Source organism: Macaca fascicularis, chromosome 1, assembly GCF_037993035.2.
Source record: "Macaca fascicularis isolate 582-1 chromosome 1, T2T-MFA8v1.1".
Lineage (NCBI taxonomy): Eukaryota > Metazoa > Chordata > Mammalia > Primates > Cercopithecidae > Macaca > Macaca fascicularis.
In genome coordinates, this window is record NC_088375.1 from 197100330 (window position 1) to 197126590 (window position 26261).

Below are 26261 nucleotides of genomic sequence, written 5' to 3' on the forward strand. Positions count from 1 at the left end.
ACTCCCATGATAACCCATTAATCCATGAGTGAATTAATTCATTCATGACCCAGTCACCTCTTAAAAACCCAGCCTCTCAATACTGCCACACTGGGGATTAACTTTCAACATGAGTTTTGGAGGGGACAGATACTCCATCCATAGCAGTTATTATTCCTGTTTTTATAGGTGGGGAAACAAGACTCTAAGAGGTTAAATCACATGCTCAACATCAACAACTAATAAGTGGCAGAGCTTGGACTTGAATCCAAGTGTGGCCAAATCTAGGGCCCACCCTTGAACTATGCTGTGCACCTTATAGCACAAGGCCTTTACAGGGCTGTCTGCCTGTGAGAGGAAGCCTTAGCCTGTCCTTGGCATGCAACTTAATCTCTGAGGGGAAAAAAAGAACTTTTCAGCTTTCTTAGAAGTATTGGGAGGCAGCAGGGAAGGTGGAGAATCTGAAGGAAAGCTAGCCCTGGGATCCCTCTGAGAAGACCATCTGCTTGAGAAAAGCAACCTTGGAGGAGGAGGAGCCTTTGGATACAGAACCTACTGGATTAGGCAGCTGGGAGCCAGCCAACTAGTAGCGTACAAAGCTAGCTACGTTGTCAGCACTGAATGTCAAACAGTGCAGTGACCTCATGTCAGAGCACAAACAAAACATCACTCAGTACAAAAACCCCTGAACACTAAGGGTTTTCTGTCGTCTTGGATGACCATTACAATCAGGGAGGCTTCAGGTCCCTGGGGATCTGCCATATTACAGTGGCTATAAATGGGATTTCTTTTTCTTTTTTCAGCAGCAAGCATCTAAAGTTGAGAAGGTGTTTTTTACCACTGCAGTACCAGTAGCCAGTAGCCCAGGTATGTAATTCCATGTTAGCCTTAAGAGAAGGCAACTCTGTGGGCCCCTTGAGGCACAGCTAATTACTGCTTTGTCCCAGTTTCTAAAACTTTAAAAATCTTTAAACAGCCTCAGTTAAATTCTTCACATTGTATTGTTGGCTAGAGTATTTCATATTCTCACAACTATTAAAAGTTAGTATACTTCTGGCCAAAATACTGTGTTTAACATTCTTTAGTAACAGTTCTTTCTCTTTCAGATACAGCTTTAAAATGTAGCCAGAAAAAAATTTTTGAATCACAGTTAATGCTAAAGAGGGCAGTTGTTAATTCACTGGACTCTTTTCTAATTACAGTAATGAAGAAATAGCATCTGGGTCAGAGACACATAGAGAGCTGAAAGTTCCTTTTATTCAAATTCTTTATTTTATCGATTAAGACACTGGGACCCAGAAAAATTAAATGACTCCCCCAAGGTTATAAGTGAATTTATGGTGGAACCAAAGCACTAGTTGTCAGGCCTCCCAGTTCCCACCCTGTTCTCCTGCTCATTGGCCTTTGTTTTGTTTTGTTTTTGAGACAAGGTCTTGCTGTCACCCAGGCCACAGTGTGGTGGCACGATCACAGCTCACTGCAGCCTGGACCTCCTGGGCTCAGGCAGTCCTCTTGCCTCAGCCCCCCCAAGTAGCTGGGACTATAGGCATGCACCACCATGCCTGGTTAATTTTTCTTTTTCTTTTTTTTTTTTTTGAGATGGAGTCACGTTCTGTTGCGGAGGCTGGAGTGCAGTGGCGCAATCCCGGCTCACTGCAACCCCTGCCTCCCAGGTTCAAGTGATTCTCATGCCTCAGCCTCCCAAGTAGCTGGGATTCCAGGCACTCACCACCATGTCCAGCTACTTTTTGTATTTTGAGTAGAGACAAGGATTCACCATGTTGGCCAGGCTGGTCTCGAACTCTTGACCTCAAGTGATCTGCCCACCTTGGCCTCCCAAAGTGCTGGGATTACAGGCGTGAGCCACCAAGCCCGGCCTAATTTTTCTTTATTATGTGTAGAAACAAAGTCTCACTATATTGTTCAGACTGGTCTCAAACACCTGGGCTCAAGAGATCCTCCCTCCTCAGCCTGCCAAAGTACAGGGATTACATACAGGCATGAGCCACTGCACCTGGTCCTTCCCATTGGTCCTTAGCTCTGTCAAGACACACAAAGTCTGGCTGAATATGGAGCAAGTGTTCGCACAACACATGAAAGAGAGATGAGTAAGATGTCCTAAAGGAGCTCAGAGTCTCCTGGGCAGGCAGAACCAAGCAGGTCCTGTACCGCAAGGAGAGAGGTGTGGAAGGAAGATAGCAGCACTGTGCATGTGTGCTGGGAAGCTGGGTACGTGCTTCATCCAAGCTAGCCCTCTGCATAGGCCTACAGAAGTGGGGGAGTGAGCTAGGTCTTGAAAGATGAGTGTCAGTTCTCCAGAAGAGTAGTGTCCAGGGATTCTAGGCATAAGGAAGAGCCCACAGGCCCAGGGATGTAAAGAACGTGTCAGGAACAAGGTAGGCATCCACATGGAGGGTGCAGTGGAGAATGACTGGAAATGAAGCTGGAAATACAGGGTGCATCTAGATTGTGTGTGTGACTTTCTAAGGAAAGGGGACTTTGTCTTCGGCTGGGGAGTGTCCCTCTTTTACCTCAGAGGGCATGTGGTCCAATTTAAAGCAGAACAAACCCCGAAGTGTGGTGACCATCCTTCCCATGGTTCCCATGGCAATCTGCTCTCACCTAGCCCGTGTATCCCTGTCCCTCATGCTCCTGCCTCTGCAGCTACTTGAAGAGCAGTCTCTCTCGCCTCTCTCGCAGGGAGCTCTGTCCAGCAGATTGGCCTCAGTGTTCCTGTGATCATCATCAAACAAGAAGAGGCATGTCAGTGTCAGTGTGCATGCCGGGACTCTGCAAAGGAGCGGGCAACCAGCAGGAGAAAGGGCTGCTCCTCCCCACCCCCTCCAGAGCCGAGCCCTCAGGCTCCTGATGGGCCCAGCCTGCAGCTCCCAGCGCAGACTTTCTCTTCAGCCCCTGTTCCCCAGTCATCATCCTCTACCATACCCTCCTCCTGTGAGCAAAGCCGGCAAGCAGAGACTCCTTCAGACCCTCAGACAGAAACGTTAAGTGCCATGGATGTGTCAGAATTTCTGTCCCTCCAGAGCCTAGACACTCCGTCCAATCTGATTCCCATTGAAGCACTACTGCAGGGGGAGGAGGAGATGGGCCTCACCAGCAGCTTCTCCAAGTGAAGGGCCCGTGTGTGCTCACCTGCGGGAAAAAGTGGGTGAGCAGGAGGCATGAGGTACAATGCCTGCCATCATGGGTCAGAAATTTGAAGGATGAAGAAATCTACTGTTTGAAATCCTCACCTTTCAGACGTATTTTCTTTATTCACATCCCAGGAGCATCCATTTTAAGGAACTAATCTTTGGAAAAAAACAAAAAACAACAAAAAAAGCTAAGTTATAAGTGAACTGTTTGGCTGCACTGTATGTCACTTTTGCTTGTTGTCATGTGAACTTGGAAACTAAGGTTACTCGTGTGCATAAAAATTCTAAATGAAAGGGTGTGGTTTCCATCAATCTGATGCTGCCCATCGCTTGCACTGGGGTCTTTGTGGATTGGGCAGGAGAGTTCAGTGTGTTGGGTGTTGCTCCTTCCTGTGTGTCTTTTGAATCTGAGGCTGACATTTGCTTGGAAGGCCAGACCCTTGCTTCATCAGAGAGGGCAGTGGCAAAGGCCAGTGAGGCAGCTGTGAGTTGGACAGGGTTCAGGTGAGATGGTGTTGTCATTTGTGCTTAGTGTTGGTGGTGCTCAGGGTGGATGACACGGGTCGTTCTGCAGCCCGCTTCAGCACAAATAGGCAGTTTAAGGCCTGGCTCACAGGCTGTGGGGTTGATCTGGCTCTGCAGAGGCCCTAGGCAGCTTGTTGACTGCTGTCTGTCGATGACATGTGCAAAGCAGGTTCTAGCAACGTGATCACTGTCTTTGCCTTCCTGGTTCTTTCTCTCAGTTGGTTGCCAGGGCTTGCAGATCGCAGTGAATTTTCCTTGGGGAACATCGCTGTTTTGTCCTAGAGAGAACTTGTGGCTTATGGCCAGTTGCTGTTTGGTGGTCTGCCTTCTTTTTAATGGTATTTTCTTCCTCAGAGCAGAAGGGCCGCATTTTGCTTATCAGAAGAAGGTGCAGATTTAAGGGAATTCGTATGAGGTGGCATATAATTGGCAGGCCAGGTGTCCTGGTTCCAGGTTCCAGCCAGGCTTTGGGTTGCCCCCTCCATCTCTGCCCCCCTCTGGATTTTGCATACAGCCTCATACAGTGCAAACAAGGATGTGACTTGCTCAGCTTAGTCATGTGATTTATTTAAAAAAAAAGAAAAAAAAGAAAAATCACAAAACGATGATCTTCTACTCAGGGTATAGCAAAACAAAAAAATTCCCTTTCCACCAAAAAGCCTGAAATGTTGCAATAAGTTATCTCATTTGGAATGTTTCACTAAGTTGTGTTATAGGAAAAAAATTGTGTGTGTGTGTGTGTATAGAATTATATCCATCTGTCTGCCTTTGGCTCCAAGTCATTGCCTCTTAAAATAAAAGATACAGTCCACACTAGCATGAAGGTTTCTCTCAACAGGCTATATTAACATAGTCATGAGTGCTGACCAAACTCACCAAGCTCAGAGGCCAGGCATGGCCCAAGGTGCAGAATAGGCCTCTGCCTCCCAAGAGCCATTTTCCTGCCCTGAGCAAAGAGTGGTGGTCCACAAACAAGGCTGCTCTTCCAAACTGACAGTGTCAGGCAGGAAGCAGCCATAATTTTGCCTTGCATTTTCATTCCCTAATGTAAAGGGATCTGCATTGGTCACTCTCCTGTTCTCTGAGCCATTGCTCAGGGCCAGCCAAGACATTATTGAGAGCAGATAATTTACCTTGGAGCCAAGGGCCCTCCCTGGCTTTAGCAAGGATGTTCAGGGACAGACAAAGAGGGCAGTGGTGGTGAATGTTGTTACTGCCATGAGGAGAAATGGTCTTACCTACAAGCAGCCAATTTCTCATTCCAGGACTCTAGCCAGAAGAATTGACTTCTTTTTTTTTTTGAGACGGAGTTTCGCTTTTGTTGCCCAGGCTGGAGTGCAGTGGCCCGATCTTGGCTCACCACAACCTCCGCTTCCCAGGTTCAAGCAATTCTGCCTCAGCCTCCCGAGTAGCTGGGATTACAGGCGTGCACCACCACGCCTGACTAATTTTGTATTTTTAGTAGAGACAGGGTTTCTCCATGTTGGTCAGGCTGGTCTCGAACTCCCAACCTCAGGTGATCTGCCCGCCTCGGCCTCCCAAAGTGCTGGGATTACACGTGTGAGCCACCGTGCCTGGTCTAGGGAATTGACTTCTTTTTGACCTTCTGCACTCCCTTCTCCAAAAGGATTGTGGCTTCTGATGACCACTGACCTCAGCAGAAGTTGATAAGGCAGGAGGAATTTCCTGTTAACACAGTGGGTTAGTCCTCCTGGAAAACCAGCTGCTGAGCATGAGTTTTCCTTGGATCTCTCTGGGCCTTGCACCCACAGGAAGCTTTGAGGTAGGGCCCTTGGTGTTTACAACTTCTGAGAGAGTAGTGATGGGACCCCAAAGTAAGCTAGTATCAGAGGGCAGTAATGACCTTCCCATATGCCCATCCTGTGGTCACCTGGGATTTGGATTCCCTGGGAGTGGAGGTGGGAAATAGGAGCCCAGGGAAGGAGATTTGAAGCACCCATGGTTTAAATATCGACTCTTCCTGGCTAGCCAGGGCGTGCTCATGTTGGGGCCTACCCAGGTCAGTGGCCTTTTCACTCTCAAAGATCAGGGGTGACGAAGCAGCATCTTAAACAGTATTTAGGCTGACAGATTTTTCCAGTTGAAGAAGCTGAAGTATCTGCCTTTTGAGGGTGACTTTAGATTACAAGAAAGACTATCAGATCCAATCAGCTTTTGAAAAATCAGGAATGTGCTTAAAATGCCAGTGAGTTGTGAAGATCAGGTTTATTTCCCAGGGTAGGCAGTCTTCCTTTCCCTCCTTTTCCAGTTCTTTTTTCCTACCTGCCCTTCTGTAAGCCTGGTCTCTAGTGCCAAGGACCTTGGAAGAAAGAGGGCCCCTAGCTAAGCTGGAGCCAGAAAGAACCTTCATGGTGAGTGTGGTTTCCCAAACGTGGGAAATGAACCTAGGGTGAGATTAGGGAGGATTTGTAGAATTCTAGCAGGTAAAAATCAAGCCTTTTTCCTCTCCCATAGTAAACTTAACTATTTTCACCCTGTACATTATCTTCTAGTTCCTACTAACATCTCCAATTAGACAACCGCTTCAAAGGGTGCTTAGCACCAGGGATTGGGGTTCATGGACTTAGGAGGTGGTAAGGAAACTGACTGGCACCACCAAACTGCCTTAGTGAACTTGGCCCTTCCCAGGCAGGTAGGTTGGGCATTGAGGGAAAGTGGCCCAGTCTTTCCTGGCAGGGTCTGGCCAGTCTCATGGGAGCACCACTAGTGTGGTGACAGAAGTGGTGTCATTTATTGAATTCCACCTCCGTTTAGAAGGAGATCATGGTACAAAGCCCAGGAGGGGCCTTAAGATGTGAAGATCTCTCTGAGTAAAAGGCAAGGGGCTTCTCTTCTTCACCTCTGGGATAGGTGGTAGATCGGAGAGTTTTATTTTCAGGGTCAAGGCTGTGGACTGATGGGGATATTGGAGGGTGGGTGGGTTTTCCTGAGAGACTTTGTATAATGCTGAATGTGTCCAGAGGGACAAGTTTGCAGAACCTCATATTGGTATATTAAAGAAATAATAAAATAAAAAAGCACTTTAGGTTATTTTATCTTTAACCCGATTGCTGCAATTTCTTTTGTGTGTATATATACATATATATACTTTCCACAAAGTTTATTTTTTGCTCAGAATAAAAAGTTAAATTGAGGTGTGAAAAGAAAAGCACTTACCTTGGTGCAATATGTGTAGCTTGATGGTCGTTGTCCCATGTGGCCCTGGCCTGGCCGCGTTTTTCCGCTCAATCAGCCCTGTGCTATGAGGCTGTCCATAGAGAAACACTATTATGCATTCTCAGCAACCGCTCAATCTATGCAAGCCTTCCCTGTGTGCCCCAGGGCGCCCCCTCAGGCTCTCTGAAGAACTGCTGTGGGTCCTGTTTTCTGCTGACTGTTGAGGCCCTTTTTCATCACTTCTTGGTCTCTCGCCATCTTTTCCCTCTTCACCATTACAAAATGATGCCTGAAAGGAACAGATTGTTCCTAGGTAGAAACCTGGCACCTTCTAGACTTTGATATTTGTAATCACATCCATTGTCCTTAAAGACTTTTCCAGAGTCATTGAAACCATTGATTTGTGGAACTGCAACAGTATTTCTCAAGAGTTTACAATTGTCTTACACCACCAATCAGAAATATGTTTGGGGGGGCATGGGTGGCAGGGGGCAACATGAGCCATTTCCATACTGGTCCCCATACTACCTGTGTTGGTTCCTTAAGCAAAAAGGCCTCCAGCCTTCATTAAATCCTATAAACAAACATTAAATCCCATGAATCATTATCAACTTTCTTCCTTTATTCCACCTCCCCGATTTTATCTTCAATTCTCAGGCTATAGAATAGATGAGTTTTAAAATATACTTCAGCCACCCTTTACTCCATCTCCCCCACTTTATCTTCAATTCTCAAATTCTCAGGCTATAGAATAGGCAAGTTTTAAAATATAATTCAGCCAAAGCAGAAAGATTTTCATAGATCTAATATGCAAATGGTTCTGCTGGGACATAGATCAGAAATTATCTGTTCCTTAATATTTCGGGGTGGAGGCAACAAAACTGGAGCATATTTCTGATTGGTTAGCCATATTAGCCTGTTTCCTCTTGCATGTTTTTTTAGGGAGGGAAGGGGTCCTGTATTTCTTCTCATGCCCTTAGGGGAAGCCAACGACCACTGGGCATTTCTCACTGTTACTCCTGTTCAAGAGAGGGCTTCTCAGTCTGCACTGAAAAATGCAAATTAAACTGGATCTTTATGTCAATGTGTACATAGTACAAGCTTTTCTACTGGAATTGAGGTTCAAAACCACATGCTGCCCTTTTGGTGGTGTGCCTGTTGGGCCAAAATTGGGCGATCACGTAGTGTCCCTTTCTCAGCTCAATGCAGTTTCTACTTTTTCTTATGGGAAAATTTTTCATAAAACCTTTTTGCACCAAAACCCAGGGGTGTTTTTTGCAATATCCTTGTTATCCTCGTAGTGTGCCAAGTCAGAGGCTTCTCTTGCCCTTTTCCTGCTGTGTTCTCAGGCCTCCCAAGGGCTGTTTGACTCAACAGTCTACATCCTTAGTTGTGTTTTGGAGAATGTGAGGGTGGGGGTCAGAGTTCAAAGCGTCTGTTCCCTTTTCCTGTGAACTCTTCCTAGTCCGTTTGGGGAAGGTGGCTGGCAACAGATTGTTGCTTAATCTCTGGCTCAGATCTTCTAGCCAGGAAAGGCAAGAGCCCCCAAGAGCCCTCTTTTTTTTTGACATACACTAATCATTGGCCGGGGTCTTGGTGACAACTTTTAAAATCCCAAATAGTTTTATTTGGATTATGTAAAAGTAAGTGTGAAACATGGGAACAACAGACTTCCACTGAGCGATATGAAAACGTTACAGGTTCAGTACTTCCAAAGGAAGAAACCTCCAAACCCAAAAAAGAATAAATACGAATTTGTATTTTTGAAGAATGTGAAATAATGGTGTTTGCTTAATTGCTCATTTTGTATAAACTTAATATTGTACTTTAAAATATCTGCTAAGAAGTGAAAATTTAACTTTTTGGAATTGAAAAAGCAATATTAAATACTAATGAAATCCTAATTAAATGCTTATTTAAATCTGGTAGTATCTGTGGCATTTCTTCCCAACCCTGTCTATAGTTGACATTTTTCCACCATTCCCCCCTTCCCAGCCATCAGTCTTGGAGAGGGAGGGGACAGAAAGGAAACGTCGGTCACCAGGAGAGTCTGCAGGTTTCCTTTTAATCAAGGCTCTGCTGAAGGTGTTTTGTGGGGCTAAAAGCCCCCAAAGCATGAAATGGACATGTAACATCACCTGGATCCCCCATAGCAGGCCAGACCACTCTGGCGAGCACTGCTGGTCTGCCCAAATCTGGGTAATCAGACTGGGTATTCATTGGCTACATTTCAAAGCACAGCACTGCTTCCAGCCAGGATGAAGTGGGAGTGAACCCAGCTGCTAGCAGAGCTGCCATTCCAGGCTGAGAGCCAGCCAAGTACCAGCCACTGCCAGTGAAGACTGGCCCCTTTACTGAAGGGAGTTGTTCAGAGTCCAGCCATCGGCCCTGGGGAGGGAGAGAAGTCAGGGCATCCGGCTTGGGGATGGTCAGGGCTCCGCAGCTCCATCGCCAGCATCCTTTGGAAAGCCGCCTCTGGTGGCGACAGCCGGCTGCGGGGGCGCTCCGGGTTTGGCTGAGACGTTCTAGTTGGAACAGAAAGGAAAAAAGTGAGGCTGGGAGGAAAGGCCTTGGATTAGGCCCCACAAGGATATGGCCATTTGGCATTTGGATAGTATTAACTTTTTCGAAACCTCTCACCACATCAACGGAGGTTAGGGACAAAGCAGTGGAGAGATACTTCCCCTCTCCAGGGTAAGCTAGGGCTTGGCCAGCCTAGCCAGTGGGCAGACCCCACCCCACCCCGGCCCAGCCCAGGGTGGGCACTAACCCCGCCACCAGCCGGCTCCGGGCGCCGGCGGCCCAGCTGCCGTAACATCTCCTCGCAGGCTGCGATGGTGTCCAGGAGCTGCCGCTGCCGCTGCTCCACCGCGTCCAGCAGCTGCTGGGCGCGCTCCTCCCGGGGCGCCTGCGGGGGTGGCCTCCCGCCGAGCCCCAGCCCCGCCTTCCCGCGGTCCACGCCGGCAGCCTCCCTGCCCGAGCAAGAGACAGACGGTCAGGGCCGGCGCTTGCGCGGGGCCGAGCCCCTTCCCCCCGCCCCGACGGGCCCCCTCTCACCCCCGTGACCAGTCTGAGCCCGGGCCCCATTCCATCTCCGCTTGCGCGGCCCGACCACCGCCCCCCTTTCGGCCGCCCCCCTCCCCAGCGCTGTGTTAGGGCTCCGCAAGGCCGGGCCCCGCCCCGTCCCCACCGGTCTCCTTCAATCCTCCTGGGGGTCGTGGTCCCTTTAAGCTGCCCGGCGCAGAGGTGGGGCCGAGTCTCCCGGACCGGAAGCTGGCTGGGAGCGTCACTTCCTCCCGGAAGCGGGCCTGGGCGGATGTCTCCGGCGCGTCGGTGCAGGGGGATGAGGGCCGCGGTGGCTGCCAGCGTGGGGTTGAGCGAGGGGTCCGCTGGCTCCCGGAGCGGCCGCCTCTTCCGCCCGCCGAGCCCCGCTCCGGCGGCCCCCGGGGCCCGGCTGTTGCGGCTCCCGGGGAGCGGGGCCGTGCAGGCCGCGAGCCCGGAGCGCGCCGGCTGGACCGAGGCGCTGCGGGCCGCCGTGGCCGAGCTGCGCGCCGGCGCCGTGGTGGCCGTCCCCACCGATACGCTATACGGTCTGGCCTGCGCGGCGAGCTGCTCGGCGGCTCTGCGCGCTGTGTACCGCCTCAAGGGTCGCAGCGAGGCTAAGCCTCTGGCCGTATGCCTCGGCCGCGTGGCCGACGTCTACAGGTGAGGCCGCCCCGACCCGGCCCCGCTGGGGGCGGCACCGCGGGAGGGGTTTCCGGTGACAGGCTTGGGAGACTGAGGCGCAGAGAGCGGGAGGGGCTTGTCCAGGCTTACCAAGGAATCCGGAACTGGAAGTGTGTACCGAGGACTTAACGTGCCCCAGGCCCTGAACTACATGCTGCTGAGAGGCAGCAACACACGAGAAAGGCGGGGGCCCTGTACCCTTGGGGCATTTGTACTAATCGGGGAGGCCCCCAGGAAAAAAGGAAAGAAACACAGTAGCTTAATTTAATAGCGAATGCCTTGTAGAAAATAAAACGTGGAGCTTGATCCCACCCACTATCACGGTAGCACAGCGGTGCAGCTGTTGTAGTCCCTCAGACCAGAGGCACATAGGCGCCAAGCCAGGGGTGCCCCTCTGGAGCCCTGCTTTCTGCTCAAGCTCTTAGGGAAGTGAAGCAGGGAGACAGGCGGCTCCCATTGTAAACTTGAAGGATTCCTTTCCTACGTGTGCCTAGAGTCTAGGAAAGGACCACCAGTGGTCCTTCATTTTGAATGGATTTATGCTCCTGTGTTTCCCAGATACTGCCGTGTGAGAGTACCCGAGGGGCTCCTGAAAGACCTACTGCCAGGACCAGTGACCCTGGTGATGGAACGCTCGGAGGAGCTCAACAAGGACCTAAACCCTTTTACGCCTGTGAGTCAAGTTTTCTCTTGTGTTTCCAGACTCCAGGCCACTTGGCTTTCACTAGGATCCAGATCAGACTTACCCTCTACCCCTTCCAACCTTTCTCATGATCCCCTTCCCCCTGCCTTATAGCTTGTAGGCATTCGGATTCCTGATCATGCCTTTATGCAAGACTTGGCTCAGATGTTTGAGGGTCCGCTTGCTCTCACTAGCGCCAACCTCAGCTCCCAGGCCAGTTCTCTGAATGTCGAGGTGAGTTTACCCAGTCCTTCCCCTGGAAATGTCACCAGCCCAAACACTGTTTCCTGTGAATCAGTGGCATTGATAGTGCACTGGGATTGCCAGGCGTGAGAGTCCTTGGGCCAACAGTGGAAAGGTTTCCCAGCTGGCAGGGAGGCGGTGGGGGGCAATATAAATTAAAGGAATTTGATTTTGTCTCAAAGTCTGAAAAGCCAGGGGGAGAATTGGTGTTTTTTTCTTATTGTCTTTATAATAATAGGAAAGATTATGGTAAGAACAGTGTCTTCCTCTTTTTCTGGAGATAACAGTTTTTGGAGAGTACAGTTTAGGCTGTAAATCTTCACGACAGTGCTGTAAAGAAAGATGAAGAAGGCCAAGGGCAGTAGCTTATGCCTGTGACCCCAGAACTTTGGGAGGCCCAGGCAGGCGGATCACCTGAGGTCAGGAGTTCGAGACCAGCCTGGCCCACATGACAAAAGTCCATCTCTAATAAAAAATACAAAAATTAGCCAGACATGGTGGCACATGCCTGTAGTCCAGCTACTCGGGAGGCTGAGGCAGGAGAATCACTTGAACCTGGGAGGTGGAGGTTACAGTGAACTGAGATTGTGCCATTGTACTCCAGCCAGGGCTCTAGAGAAAGACTCTGTCTCTTAAAAAAAAGGATGAAGTTTAGCTTCCAAAAAGTTAAATCTCTTTTTCCAGGTCACGTAGCCATTAAGTGACTGGCTCAGATTTTTACCCAATTTTTGACTTTTTTTTTTTTTTTTTTTTTTTTTTTTTTGAGACAGAGTCTCGCTCTGTCGCCCAGGCTGGAGTGCAGTGGCCGGATCTCAGCTCACTGCAAGCTCCGCCTCCCGGGTTCACGCCATTCTCCTGCCTCAGCCTCCCGAGTAGCTGGGACTGCAGGCGCCCGCCACCACACCCGGCTGATTTTTTGTATTTTTAGTAGAGACGGGGTTTCACAGTGTTAGCCAGGATGATCTCGATCTCCTGATCTCGTGATCCGCCCGCCTCGGCCTCCCAAAGTGCTGGGATTACAGGCGTGAGCCACCGCGCCTGGCTCCAGTTTTTGACTCTTGCCCCTGTTGTCTTATCTCTGCCACAAACCAGATCAAAGAAAGGATCATCCTAATCCTTTCTTGGCTACATAGATTAGAACAAAGGAGGACACGTAGAAATTTCAGTTCTTTTTCTTATTACCAAGATGTAAAACGTAGTTGTAAGCTACATTGTGTCCCCAGACTCTGGGCCAGAGACATAGTATCACACATAGTATCCAGCATCAGGCCTTGGGCTTCTTACATCCAGCTAATATGCCTGGATAGAGTAACTTGCGTGCAGTCACACAGAGATAGGATGGAAAGTCCAGAGTTGGAGCTCATATCTCTGCCCAGAACTCCATTCGATGGGGTTTTCCATGCCCAGACCTAGAGTGGGGCTCAGGGTTCTTGGAAAGTGAGAGTTCAGCATCCCTTCCCATTCTCAGAGTGCAGGTTTGACTTGGTCCTGGTGGCTGTACCCCAGGAGCAAGAATCGGGATGTGGCACAGAGAGGGGAGGTTTTTACCTTGTCAGCAGTCATTTGACCTGTCCAACACAGTAACTGGTATTTATGATTTCCTGTCCCAAATTCCCAGGCCTAACTGCTACTGCAGTGTCTTCATTGGAGGGACTGGGGAAGCTCTTTCTCAGTTAACAATTCAGTCCACTGTTCTAGGGGAGTATCCTTCTAATAGCCCAAAGACTGAGTGCTGGTGGCATGCAGAATCTACCATGTTCTATTCTTCATACCCTGATCAGAGTTGCAGTGAGATCCAGGAGCATGGTTCTAGAGCTAGAAGAAGCTGGAATCACTTGCTCCAGGTCACACAGTCATTAAGTGACCAGATTTTTACCTAGTTTTTTTGTTTTGTTTTGTTTGAGACAGAGTCTCACTCTGTTGCCCAGGCTGGCATGCAATGGCACCATCTCGGCTCACTGCAACCTTCACCTCCCAGATTCAAACAGTTCTGCCTCAGCCTCCTGAGTGAGTAGCTGGGATTACAGGCGCATGCCACCACACCCGGCTAATTTTTGTATTTTAGTAGAGACGGGGTTTCATCGTATTGGTCAGGCTGGTCTCAAACTCCTGGCCTCAAGAGATCCAGCCTCTCAAAATGCTGGGATTACAGGTGTGAGCCACCGTGCCCAGCCTTTTTACCTGGTTTTTGACTCTTGACCCTGTTCTCCTATCTCTGCCCCAAGCCAGGACAAAGAAAAGGTCATGCTAATCCTGTCTTGGCTACATAAATTAGAACAAATGAAGACATAGGATTATCTAGTCCAGCCCACTTGTCTTGTAGGCCTGGATAGAGTAACTTGCGTGCAGTCACACAGAGATACAATGGAAAGTCCAGAGTTAGAGCCCGTATCTGTGCCCAGAACTCCATTCGTTGTACTTACATTTCCTAACTGAAGCAATGTATGACATTTCCTTTTGCCATAATAAGACTTCTTTAAGCCCTAGATAGGTGTTACTTGGGGTGCTAACCCAGGAGGGCTCCAAACCTCATAGAATGCAGTGTCCTTGGCACAGCTGACCTTAACTAAATGAAGCTCCTTTCTCTGCTTGGAGGAAGGTGACTTCTGTTTTGAGACTATATGGCCTTTGATGACTGCGTGCAGTTTAACATTATTGCATACACCAGGGATAGTGTCCATACTCTTCCTTCTCCTTCTTCTCAGGAGTTCCGGGATCTCTGGCCTCAGTTGTCCTTGGTCATTGATGGGGGACAAATTGGGGGTGGCCAGAGCCCCGAGTGTCGCCTCGGCTCAACTGTGGTTGATTTGTCTGTGCCCGGAAAGTTTGGCATCATTCGTCCAGGCTGGTAAGTCTCATTCCTGTGGCGTGGGGAAATAATTTGAGGGAGGTTGGAGAGATGCAAAAAAGCTTTGACAAGATAAAGATGGTGCCTCCTATCTTGCCCTGAGGGAGTGTGGGCCAGGTTTGGAGAAGTGGTAGTTGGAGTGGGATTAAGTTTGCTGGCTTTCTTAGGATTCAGAAGGTTTCATCATGGATTGATGAACAGGGCATAACAAGGCTAGCCAGTTTCGATGTCCCTGCTCACCAGCTTCTGGTGGGCTTGGGACTTTGAGAAGTCAGACTGGTAACTGTCCTGTTTCCTCCTCAGTGCCCTGGAAAGTACTACAGCCATCCTCCAACAGAAGTATGGCCTGCTTCCCTCACATGCGTCCTACCTGTGAAACTCTGGGAAGCAGGAAGGCCCAAGGCCTGGTGCTGGATACTATGTGTCTGTCCACTGATGACTGGCAAGGCCTCATTTGCAGAGGCCACTGGAGCTAGGGCACTAGCCTGACTGTTAAGGCAATGTGTCTTTCTGAGCACTGGGAGCTGCTGGTTTACAGCTCGGGACAGGATGTATTGATTTGTAGTTTCATATATCAGCCAAAAGCTGAATGGAAAAGTTAAGAACATTCCTAGGTGGCCTTATTCTTTTTTTTTTTTTTTTTTTTTTTGAGAAGGAGTCTTGCTCCGTCACCCAGGCTGGAGTGCAGTGGCTGGATCTCAGCTGACTGCAAGCTCTGCCTCCCAGGTTTACACCATTCTCCTGCCTCAGCCTCCTGAGTAGCTGGGACTACAGGTTCCTGCCACCTCGCCCGGCTAGTTTTTTTTTGTATTTTTTAGTAGAGACGGGGTTTCACCGTGTTAGCCAGGATGGTCTCGATCTCCTGACCTCGTGATCCGCCCATCTCGGCCTCCCAAAGTGCTGGGATTATAGGCTTGAGCCACCGCGCCTGGCCTAGATGGCCTTATTCTAATAAATTTCTTCTGTCTGTTTTGTTTTTCAGTTGAAAAGTAATTTAAATGACAGATTTAGAATCTAGTGAGAGCCTTCTCTCTGGTGGGTGGTGGCATTTAAGGTTCAAACCAGCTAGAAGTGCTGGTGCTGTTTAAGAAGTCTCAGGTGGCTGCGTGTGGTGGCTTGTGCCTGTAATCCCAACATTCTGGGAGGCCCAGGCGGGAGAACTGCTTGAGCCCAGGAGTTCAGAATCAGCCTGGGCAACATAGGAATACTCCATCTCATAAAAATTAATAAATAAAAAGTCTCAGGTGACCAAAGGCATGGGTTGGGCTCCTGAAGCTAGAACCAGGTTTGGATAAAGATTGAAGAGCCGCAGACCACTCTTCCCTCTGAGCCACTGGGCCTAGTGGTGTCATGTATTGTAATTGCTGGCAGGAAGAGCAGTCTTTTTGGTGTAATAGTGGGATGTCTGCTCAGTTGGCAAGGGTTCAGTCCAAACTGAAGAATACTGGGAAATAAACCTCCACTACCCTTTTCAGCCAGGGACTTTTTCCTTATTTATTCGTAAATTATAGTTAATTATACCCGTAATAGCCTTGTTTAAATCCAGTGTTCTCTGCAGCCTTTTGTCTATTTATATGTGTACCAAGTGTTAAACATAATTACTGTTGGGCATTTGAACTTTGTTTTTCTTTAAAGAAATGCTGCTATTAAACATATTTGTAAATGGTTTATTCTTCTTTTGAATTATTTCCTTAGGGTAGGAGATTAGGTCAAACTGTATGAAGTATTTATGGCTCTCAATATGGATTAGCCTTCAGAAGAACTGAGTCAAGTTACACTGCCATTAGCAATGTGTGAGAATGGCTGCCCCTGCCCCCTAGCCTTGCCATGTTTAGTATTTTTCAAATTGTGCGTGTGTGAAATGAAGCCTGTGTTGCTACCCTCTGTAAATTACCATATGTCAACATCCAACCCTTTCAACTGTCCCTGCCTGCCTTGGTTTCCCCAGCTAAGCCCCAAACCAGGTGGCCAGGCCTGCTCATCTCTCCCGTGGAGTTTAATACCAGTTACCTAACTGGGGCTGGGTGTCCTTGAGGTGACCACTGGGGTCTGTTTCCTCCTTCCTCCGCTTCCCTCTTGCACCCTAGTTCCCAAAATTCCAATTCAGTCTTTTTTTTTTTTTTTTTCTGGAGACAGAATCCCTGTTGCCCAGGCTGGAGTGCAGTGGCACAATCTTGGCTCACTGCAACCTCTGCCTCCCACGTTCAAGTGATTCTCACATCTCAGCCTCCTGAGTAGCTGGGACTACAGGTGTGCACCACCATACCCTACTAATTTTTTTGGTATTTTTAGTAGAGATGGAGTTTTGCCATGTTGGTCAGGCTGTTCTTGAACTCTTGTCCTCAAGTGATCCACCCGCCTTGGCCTCCCAAAGTTCTGGGATTACAGGTGTGAGCCAAGGCACTCGGCCTATTTTTAATTTTTTTAAAGACACGTCTCACTGGGTTGCCCAGGCTGGTCTCGAACTCCTGGACTCAACTGATCCTTCCACCTCAGCCTCCCAGAGTCCTGGGATTACAGGCCTGAGCGACCACGCCCGATTCAGTCTTGAGCCCATAAACTTCTCAGTACAGTGGTTTCCAATGCACCTGTTTTCAAGTATATTCTAAGAATCTTGTGAAGTGTTAACAGGGAGGGGCCTACTTTAATCAGGGTGCCTGCAATTAGCATATTCATTTATTTGTAAATAAGTACTGGTTTGTTAATTCCCTCTAGAAATCTTGTTTAGTAATTTGTTTTCCTTTTTTTGTTTTTTTGTTTTTTTTTTTTTTTTGAGACGGAGTCTCGCCCTGTCGCCCAGGCTGGAGTGCAGTGGCCGGATCTCAGCTCACTGCAAGCTCCGCCTCCCAGGTTCACGCCATTCTCCTGCCTCAGCCTCCCGAGTAGCTGGGACTACAGGCGCCCGCCACCTCGCCCGGCTAGTTTTTTGTATTTTTTTTAGTAGAGACGGGGTTTCACCGTGTTAGCCAGGATGGTCTCGATCTCCCGACCTCGTGATCTGCCCGTCTCGGCCTCCCAAAGTGCTGGGATTACAGGCTTGAGCCACCGCGCCCGGCCTGTTTTTTGTTTTTTTTTGAGACAGTCTTGCTCTTGCCCAGGCTGGAGTCCAGTGGTGCCACATTGGCTTACTGCACCCTCCGCCTCCCAGGTTCAAGCAATTCTCCTGCCTCAGTCTCCCAAGTAGCTGGGATTACAGGCACCCAGCACCACACCCAGCTAATTTTGGTGTTTTTAGTAGGGCCGGGGTTTCACCATGTTGGCCAGGCTGGTCTCGAACTCCTGACCTCAGGTGATCCACCCGCCTCAGCCTCCCAAAGTGCTGGGATTACAGGCATGAGCCACCGTGCCCGGCTTTGTTAGTAATTTCTTAAGCAAACCTACTTGTGGTAAAGCCATAGCCAGCCCAACTCATATGTCAGTTTGTCCCAGAATCTAAGGTCAGAATTTGTGAGGTCTTAAAGAGAGCAAAAGGAATGCTTACTTGAGAATACCAGTTCATATTTAATTACTACAAATCACAGTAGCACTGAACATGGCTCTAGTGAGTGGGCCTCAGTCAGTTCAGGCAGCTAAAGGGAGGGGGTTTCCTCCTAGTCCTCTCCCTGGAGCTAAATATGCATCTGGGGAAAAATGAGGCTCTGGAGCACAGAGGTATTTTTTTAGAGGAGAAAGAACTGAATGCCCAGCACTAGGTAAAACTGCAAAAAGAAAAACAACTGTGCCCAGGCACTAGCTACAAGGCCACACCAGATAAGGAAAGCTGGGTCCTGGAAGCTTCAGGACAGGAACTCTTCCTTGGTCAAGTTTTCCCCAGCACCTAGCACATAGGAAGGTGCTTGATGAGTGAGTGTTACATGAACCTGTGAGTGCTCAGGATGATTTCCTGATAATTGGGTTCAGGAATCTACTGGGAGGAGCTTAAACCTAGAAGTTCCCTTTTTGAAAGTCTCAAATAGGGTTCCCTAACTTAGAGAAAACAGATGATGTGAGAAGGAGGCCTGAGGAGAGGACGCAGACTGGCAGAAGGGAGCAGGGCACATGCGAGCCCAGACCCTGACACCCTTCCAAGGGTGGTGAGTGGGTGGCCACTACACAGCACCAGCCTGCTGCAGAGTTCAAAATTAGAAGGGGTTACATGAAAGTGTTCCCAGAACGTGGAGCTGCCCTGGGCTAAGTTCAGTCACCTGCCAGCCTCTGCCATTCCCATCACCGCAGAGCACCCCAGCACCACTCGCCTGAGGAATGGTCTCTGTGCTGCACAGGCCCAGGCCTGACAGCCCACCCAGAAGCACCTAGCTGCTGACCTCTGACCTGGGAATGAGTGAGTGCCTACAACCTCAGCTGAACCCCACGTGGTGACATCTTCCAGCAAGGCAAGGACATCAGCTCCTCACGCCCCTGTTTACAGGCCCCTCACATGAGCCACTGCTCCTTCTCTTTGATGAAGTGCTCTGCCCAGCGGCGGGTCAGCTCCAGGTACAGGCTGGGCTGGTGAGGCAGGTAGTCCAGATACAGGCGGGTGGGTGTCTTCTTGGGAATGGCCTTCTCAATCTGGGTGCCCTCGTGCCACTCATTGAAGGAGGTGATGGAGACGATCTCGGGCCTCACCGTCAGGGCCGCCTGCAGGGCCGTCTCATAGTACTTGCCGTTGACCCTGTTGCGCGTATTGTGGTTGTTCCAGGGCCGAATGCTGGTGTCTATGTAGCCAGGCCCCACACTGGGGATGAACATGAGGTTGTTGGCATCACAAAAGTTCTTCACAGCTTTCCAGTTCTGATGGGAAGAACCAAAGGAGAAACCATTGGAGGCAAAGTAGGTGTACATGCCGTCAAATCCGGCGGCCAGGATGTCGTGGGTGTGACCCTCCTCCACCAGCAGCGCTATGAAGACCCCATCATAGGGCGTGTTGCGGATCGAGTGGGGCCCGTTTGGTGTCAGGAGGTGGGCCCAGGCCTCAGGGGACGTCAGGTATGAGTCGTAGATATAAAAGAGTGGGAGGCTCTTCCCCATGCTGTTCTTATAGCGGTAAAATGCACCATGGGAGCCATACCTGAGAAAGAGAAAGAAGAGCCTCAGCTGGATGGGAGAGACCAGCACAACTGTAGGACCTGCCGTGGATGAGATCTGGATGCCACACAGCCCAGTTTTGGAGCCAGTCAGTCTCCACAGTTGGACTCATCATGCCTCTAAGCAAGAACCTCGTTCCCTTCCCTCTCCCCAGTTGTCATTCCTAAGCCTCACTTCTCTACCCTTAGCCAAGCCACTACCATCTTTCATCTGGATTGTAACAACTGGTCTCCAGGCTTCCATCCTGCCTCCATAAAATCCATTCATTATTCCCACCTACTTGATCTGGCCCTGCCTACCCCATTCCTCCTCTTTACCCACCTAATACTCCCCATCTGGCCTTTCTATCCGGCTGTCACGTGTCATGCAAGCTTGTTTCATCTTATGGGCCTTGCATCTGCCAGCCCTCTGCTTGGAATTTTCTCCCTGCCTCCGGATCTTTGCAGAGCTGACCCTTTTTCTTTTTTCTTCTTACTACTTTTTTTTTTTTTTTTTTTGAGACAGAGTCTTGCTCTGTTGCTCAGAGCTGGAGTGCAGTAGATGATCTCAGCTCTCTGCAACCTCCACCTCCTGGGGTTCAAGCGATTCACCTGCCTCAGCCTCTCAAGTAACTGGAATTACAGGCACCCGCCACCACACCTGGCTAATTTTTGTATTTTTAACAGAGATGGTGTTTCACCATGTTGGCCAGGATGGTCTTGAACTCCTGACCTCGGGCAATCCACCCGCCTCAGCCTCCCAAAGTGTTGGGATTACAGGCATGAGCCACCGCGCCTGGCCTTTTTTTTTTTTTTTTTTTTTTTTTTAAATATTCTTAAGACAGAGTCTCACTGTATCGCCCAGGCTGGAGTACAGTGGTGCCATCATAGCTCACTGCAACCTCAAACTCCTGGGCTCAAGTGATCCACTCACCTCAGCCCCCCCAAATAGCTGGGACCACAAGCATGCATCACCATGCCCAGCTAATTTTTTAAAAAAGATTTTGTAGAGATGGGAGTCTCCCCATGTTGCCCAAGCTGGTCTCAAACTCCTGACCTCAAGTGATAACTCCCACCTCAGCCTCCCAAAGTGCTGGGATTACAGGTGTGAGCCACCACACCCAGCCCTGACTGCTCATTCAGGTGTTAGCTCACCTGTTGTCTCTTCAGACTCACCTGACCTGACTACCCATTCTTATGTAGTTTCTTGGGCATACTCTAGCACAAAATCCTGTATAGATCAGTTTGATTTTTCTCATTTAATTACTGTCTGCTCCACAATACCTGCAACATACACTAGAAAGTAAACATGAAATTAGAAACTTTGCTAGTCCTACCCATTACTGTACAGCTGGGCTTAAGACAATGCCTGGACACATGTAGGCGCTCAATACTCTTTTTTTTAAGAGACAGAGTCTTGCTTTGTTCTCAGCTGGAATGCAGTGGTATAATCGTGGCTCACTGTAACCTTGAACTTCTGGGCTCAAGTGATCCTCCCACCTCTGCCTTCCAAGTACCTAGGACTACTACAGGCATGCATTGCTATGCCCAGCTAATTTTTTTTTCAGTAGAGATGGGGTCTTGCTTTGTTGCCTAGGCTGGTCTCAAACTCCTGGCCTCAAGCAATCAATCCTCCCACCTCTGCCTCCCAAAGCCCTGGGAGGCCGGGTGCGATGGTTCACACCTGTAATCCCAACACTTTGGGAGGTTGAGGTGGGCAGATCATCTGAGGTCAGGAGTTCAAGATCAGCCTGGCCAACATGGTGAAACCCCAGGCTGGAGTAAAGTGGTGCCATCATAGTTCACTGCAACCTCAAACTCCTGAGCTCAAGTGATCCACTCACCTCAGCTCCCCCAAGTAGCTGGGACCATAGGTGTGCATCACCACGCCCAGGTAAAGATACAAAAATACAAAAGTTAGCTGGGCGTGGTGGCGGGCACCTGTAATCCCAGCTACTCGGGAGGCTGAGGCAGGAGAATCACTTGAACCCGGGAGGCAGAGGTTGCAGTGAGCCAAGATTGTGCCACTGCACTCCAGCCTGAGCAACAGTGAGATTCTGTCTCAAAAAAAGAAAGGAAAAAAAAAATAAAAAAGCACTGTCATTACAGGCATGAGCCACCACACCCAGCCTCATTCAATACTTATTTATTTATTTTTGAGACTCAGTCTTGCTCTGTCACCCAGGCTGGAGTGCAGTGGTGTGATCTTGGCTCACTGCAACCTCTGCCCCCCGGATTCAAGTGATTTTCCTGCCTCAGCCTCCTGACTAGCTGGGATTACAGGTGTGCACCACCATGCCTGGCTAATTTTTTTATTTTTAGTAGAGACGGGGTTTCACCATGTTAGTCAGGCTGGTCTCAAACTCCTGACCTCGTGATCTACCTGCCTCAGCCTCCCAAAGTGCTGGGATTACAGGCATGAGCCACCGCGCCTGGCCTTCATTCAATACTTTTTGAATGAATAAATGAGGTGCCTACATTGTAGAAGTCACTTTCACATATATTAACTCGTGTGATTCTCACAAGACTCCAAGGTTACGAGGCTTGCCTCATCACAGATTAGAAGCCACAGAACAGGAATTGAAACCCAGGCTGCCTGACTTTAGGCCCAGTACTCTCCTACTATAAAACAGCTGCTGGGAACACAGACATTATGCCCTGTGTCTCTTGACCTGCCCCTCCAAACCTATCCCTACCTCCATTTTGATCCCCACCGAAATCCCAGCCCCCAGAACAGCCTTACGTGTCAATGATGTACTTGATGTTGTCATGTACAGTGATGTCATCCCGGCCCTTGTAGGGTTGGATGTGGAAGGCCACCTGCCACAAACAGAGGAGTAACTGGTCAGGTGAGTGTCTATCCAGGGGCCACAACATATCAGGCTCAGGATCTAACCATGGCCTGGAGGAGAGGCTGAGTTCAAAAGAGTGCCTGGCTGGTGGGCACAGTAGAGATAAAGGCAGCTGCTGTCCTTAGAGGCCAAAGCAGGGCTGAGCAGTTTGCCCATCTCCCGCAGCATGGCATGTGGGAAGCATTTTGGTGGCTAATAGGTTTCAACCAAGTGGTTGGTGCTAGCTGCCTGAAACAGTGGAAGAAGTATGCTGAAGCTGTGTCGGTGGGAAACTGCTGTGATCTGTTAGACATGTCAGTGGTGGAATTCCCCTCAGGAATGGGGAGTGGGGCTTTTCTTCCTTCTCTGTCATTTTTCTTCCTTCACCACAGAAGCAAGGGATGACTTACTCGATTGGCACATGTAGGGAAATGCTTCGTCCAGCTCCATCCTTCCTCTTGAAAGTGAGCCCACCTGCTGAGAACACCTGTCTACTCCTCAAGGTCCAGCACTGCCTCCCACTAGAGAGTTGAGTCTGCAGGTCCCTTTGGCTCTTGCCTACCCTTTATCCACCAGGGTTTACAACCTAACCTCTATTACCATTTAACAAAAGTGATAATTATTTAGTCTTCTCTTGGTCCTATATTTAGTTTTCTCAGTTTTCTTAGAATTCAAAACACTAAGAGCAACATAGGCACCATTTACCTGAACCCTCCCCCAAAACTACACTTGCCACATATTTGTTATCCCTGGGCTACTGCCAAGAACTTCTGTGGAGGCACTAACCCTGTGGGCGGAGGAGAGCACCTCTCCAGAATAGGGCAGAGAGCACGTGGGCTCTTATTGGAGACTCACCTGGATGCTGTACTGATGGGCGGTGTCCAGAATGGCGGGCACCAGGTCATCCGAGGGCTCTCCGTTATCATCAGCCATGCCAGGTGGGTACCAGGACAGGACCAGGACGCCTGAGACGCAATACAGAGGCGACTTCAGAGACACACAGTACCCCCCTCAACAGAGATTTTTTTTCTCACAAACCTCCAGTTGCAAAAATGGTTTCTAAAAAACTGCAGCAAGCTTCCTGCCAGGTTCACTTCCGGCAGATGAGTCCCAGAGCCTCGCGCCCCGGAGCTGTCCACGCCCGCGGTGCTGAAGCGCAGTGCCTGCGGGAACCGTAGCGCGCCAGGCCGGAAGGGAGCCAGGCTTTCGAGTGCATCAGCAAGTAGTAGAACAAAGGGAATGGGTGGACAGTGCCACACCCACCTGGAAGCCACAGGCTTACCTCTGAAAAAGAGAAGCCCCCTAACCCCTAACATGCCACATGGAGAAGAGCCCTGAGCAGAGGGCATCTGTAAAACCAGCAGAATTCAGTGATGATATCCGAAATAAGTGAGCCTTCCCTCCCCAGCCTACAAAGGAGGCGCCCAGGGACCTTCCCTCTAGCTGGGTGCTTGATGAAAAGCCTCTAAACCCCCAACACTACCCCCAACTGCAAATACAGCAGAGGCCTTCATGGAACACGGGCACACTTTCCTCTCTGCAGCCAGTAAAAGCAGGAAGGGCTGCTGCTCTACCCTGTACCTGCCGTGAAAGCAGAGGCGACCGTAGGTTCCACTCCTCTGAACCCCAGATCCTGCGGGCCAGGACTCCAGGCCTCACTTCCCATTGCCCAACAAATTTGAAGACTCTGCCTCCCTCTCCTGGTGCAAACTCCCAGCAGGTCCGCCCTATGGAAGGGCCCTGGATGTTAGGGGTCGAAGGGCCCAGGTAGGGGGTCTGAATACTAGACGGAGGGGGCGGTGTCGCATGGTGGGCCCAGGATGAGAGTGGGAGGGAACAGCTAAGAAGCCAGGCTGGCGGGTAAGTGGGACCAAACGCCCGGTGACAGGACCAGAGGGAGCTGGGATGTGGGAAGGAGGAAGGGCGAGGCTGGGGGGCAGGGTCGCCCGGGGTGGGGGGCGCTCACCGATGGCGGCTTCCTTGAGCTGGGTCATGTGCTCCCGCAGCACTTCGGGGTCCCGGGAGCTGTAGGGCCCCAGCTCCGGGTAGAAGCTGGATCCCAAGTCGTCTGGGGGGCTGTGGCGGCCGCGGGGGTAGCTGGCCGAGATCTTGGGGTCCCAGTGCGGCACCATGACGTGGTCCCAGTGAATGTAGTGGCCCTCGCGCCGCGGGCTCCCGTACCACGAGTAGTAGAAGGCGTGCAGGTCCGAGTAGACGCTCAGGCTCTGCCCGGGGGCGGGCTCGGCCTCCGCGGGTGCCGGCCTAGGGGAGCCGCCAGGGTCCGCGGTGCGGGGCGGCGGCGGCGGCGGGGGCGGCGCGGCAGGGGCTGCCGGGGCCCGGGCAGCGGGCGCTGGGGCCGCCTCCGGGCGTCGCTCAAAGGGCGCCAGCTCCAGGCCCGGGCCCAGCGCCGGGAGTCCGTCCGGAGCCTTGAGCGTGCGCAGGCCCATGAGGGTGCCGAAGGCGAAGAGCAGCACCAGGAACAGAGCTATGCAGGCGCGGCGCCGCCGCCGGGCCATGGCCGACCGTGCGCTCCTGCGGCCGCCCCGCTACCTCCCCGCGCGCCGCGCCATGGCCGCCTGCCCGCCCGCCCGCACGCTTCCTTGGGAGACTGTGCGCCCGGCAGAGCGCGGCGTGGGCGGCGCCCGGCCTGTCCCCGCAGTGCGGGCGGGCTCGGCACACAGGACGCAGGCGGCGCGGACCAAGTGGCCGCAAGCCGAGGGGGAACTGGACGCCGAGGGCGACGCAAGGCCCAGCGAACGGCGAGTTTCGGGCCACAGGAGCAGGGACCTGAGACAGGCCGCGTGGCCCGCGGAGGAAGAGTCCTTCCTATACAAAGCCAGTTCCCCTCAAGCCTGGCTGCCTGGGCGGCGGGTGGCGGCGCCTCGCTGGGGAGCGGGGACGCCGGCCTTCCGGAGCGCCGGAGAGGGGCGGTGCGGCGGCAGCGCTGGGGCGGCGGGGGCGGGGGCGGGGAGGAGAGGAAGCGCGCGTTGGTGGTCCGCTCCCCAAGGATTTCCTTCTCTGTCGATCCCTCTTTACTCACTTCACTGGCCCCCTCCCTATGGGTCTCAGTGCCACCCTTCTAGCCCCACGTACCCCATCCCTCGGCCCCCCTCCCCGGCACCCCAGGCAGCCCCTGAATCTCGGTGGAAGGGGCGTCGAGAAATCTCGAGGAGTCGGACCCTACAGTCGCCGGCCGGGGGCGGAGGGCAACCGTGACTCGGGCAAGGTCACACTGACTGGGCCTGGACCCCGGGTCAGGACGCACTCTCCAGAGCTCGCACTCTCCAAAGCACTTCCACGCGATCTGAAAAGCAATTACTCAGTACATTTGTGTCTTTCTTCCTGGATTCTGGGCTCCAGAGGACAGGCCCCGTCTTATTTACCTTGTTAGACGCCAAGGGCTGCCAGGACAGGATCTGACACTCGCTTCCTAGTGCCGTTTGAGTGAGTACCAGCCCCTGGTGTGATAGTCTGTAGATAAAAGCTTTTCACTGGATATTGCTAGAGTTCCTACACTGCGTTATTCATTACTTCATTTATTCAGAAGATAGTTTTGTTTATCATATGCCTCCTTCAGTGATCCCCAATGACAGCAACTTTGTTTCATTGCATGTCTAAAACAGTGCTTAGGATGATGGCGGGCATCCAGTTCTTATTGGTTACGTAAAATGAATTATAGGGAACCCAGGAAGAGAAGCAGCAAGGTTGGGAAGTGTTGGTACACCTGCAGCCCAGGAAAGTGAGCTTGAGAGACCTTATGGTGCTAAGTGTGAATGAAGTGGAATGCCTTCAGCTCCAGGTTGCAGATTCCCGATTCAGCCTGGCTTCAGGAATATGCCAATGTATCAACTTGCAAAGCAAGAAGCCCAATGGCAGGACAGAGTGGGTATATTCTCTGATCTAACAATGTCATCAGTGAGATGTTCCCGTCTCACTCTTCTACTCTCCCCACCACTGACTTCATATACAAAGCCTGTTCCCCTCATGCCACAAAGTGGCTGCTATGGCCATTGACTCCTCCTCCCATTCCACAGGCAAGGGTAAGACTGATTT

The 26261-nt window shown here is 50.8% G+C and overlaps 4 protein-coding genes across 12 annotated transcripts in view; 2 read left to right on the plus strand and 2 right to left on the minus strand.

Moving 5' to 3' along the window:
- Window positions 1-8754, plus strand: part of MTF1 (metal regulatory transcription factor 1) — a 52573-nt gene extending 43819 nt beyond the window's left edge. For all 3 annotated transcript variants that reach the window (XM_005543916.5, XM_074011706.1, XM_005543917.5), the window contains exons 10-11: window positions 783-846; window positions 2680-8754. In XM_005543916.5, the coding sequence (XP_005543973.3) occupies window positions 783-846; window positions 2680-3110 (495 nt within the window). In that variant the 3' untranslated portion in view covers window positions 3111-8754. The remainder of the gene's footprint in view (window positions 1-782; window positions 847-2679) is intronic.
- A 125-nt stretch (window positions 8755-8879) lies between these two features.
- C1H1orf122 (chromosome 1 C1orf122 homolog) lies at window positions 8880-10574 on the minus strand. 2 transcript variants are annotated; one of them, XM_045374118.3, is made up of 3 exons: window positions 10024-10574; window positions 9604-9805; window positions 8880-9358 (listed from the first exon to the last, which is right to left on the minus strand). In XM_045374118.3, exons 2-3 carry the CDS (start codon window positions 9649-9651, stop codon window positions 9263-9265), a joined length of 144 nt encoding a protein of 47 aa, XP_045230053.1. In that variant the 5' UTR covers window positions 9652-9805; window positions 10024-10574; the 3' UTR covers window positions 8880-9262. The 2 variants fall into 2 exon arrangements, with proteins under 2 accessions (XP_045230053.1, XP_045230043.1); XM_045374108.3 differs by having other exon boundaries at window positions 9891-10034.
- On the plus strand, window positions 10145-16000 carry YRDC (yrdC N6-threonylcarbamoyltransferase domain containing). The gene is made up of 5 exons (XM_005545205.4): window positions 10145-10538; window positions 11118-11232; window positions 11356-11475; window positions 14190-14332; window positions 14636-16000. The coding sequence occupies exons 1-5, from the start codon at window positions 10150-10152 to the stop codon at window positions 14706-14708; spliced, it is 840 nt and encodes a 279-aa protein (XP_005545262.3). The 5' UTR covers window positions 10145-10149; the 3' UTR covers window positions 14709-16000.
- A 1809-nt stretch (window positions 16001-17809) lies between these two features.
- On the minus strand, window positions 17810-24822 carry MANEAL (mannosidase endo-alpha like). 6 transcript variants are annotated; one of them, XM_045374137.3, is made up of 4 exons: window positions 24175-24822; window positions 23064-23173; window positions 22121-22197; window positions 17810-19105 (listed from the first exon to the last, which is right to left on the minus strand). In XM_045374137.3, exons 1-4 carry the CDS (start codon window positions 24722-24724, stop codon window positions 19090-19092), a joined length of 753 nt encoding a protein of 250 aa, XP_045230072.1. In that variant the 5' UTR covers window positions 24725-24822; the 3' UTR covers window positions 17810-19089. The 6 variants fall into 6 exon arrangements, with proteins under 6 accessions (XP_045230072.1, XP_005543977.2, XP_073867814.1 ...); XM_005543920.5 differs by having other exon boundaries at window positions 17810-19382; XM_074011713.1 differs by lacking the exon at window positions 24175-24822 and adding an exon at window positions 23790-23943 and having other exon boundaries at window positions 17810-19382.
- Window positions 24823-26261: the final 1439 nt, after the last annotated feature.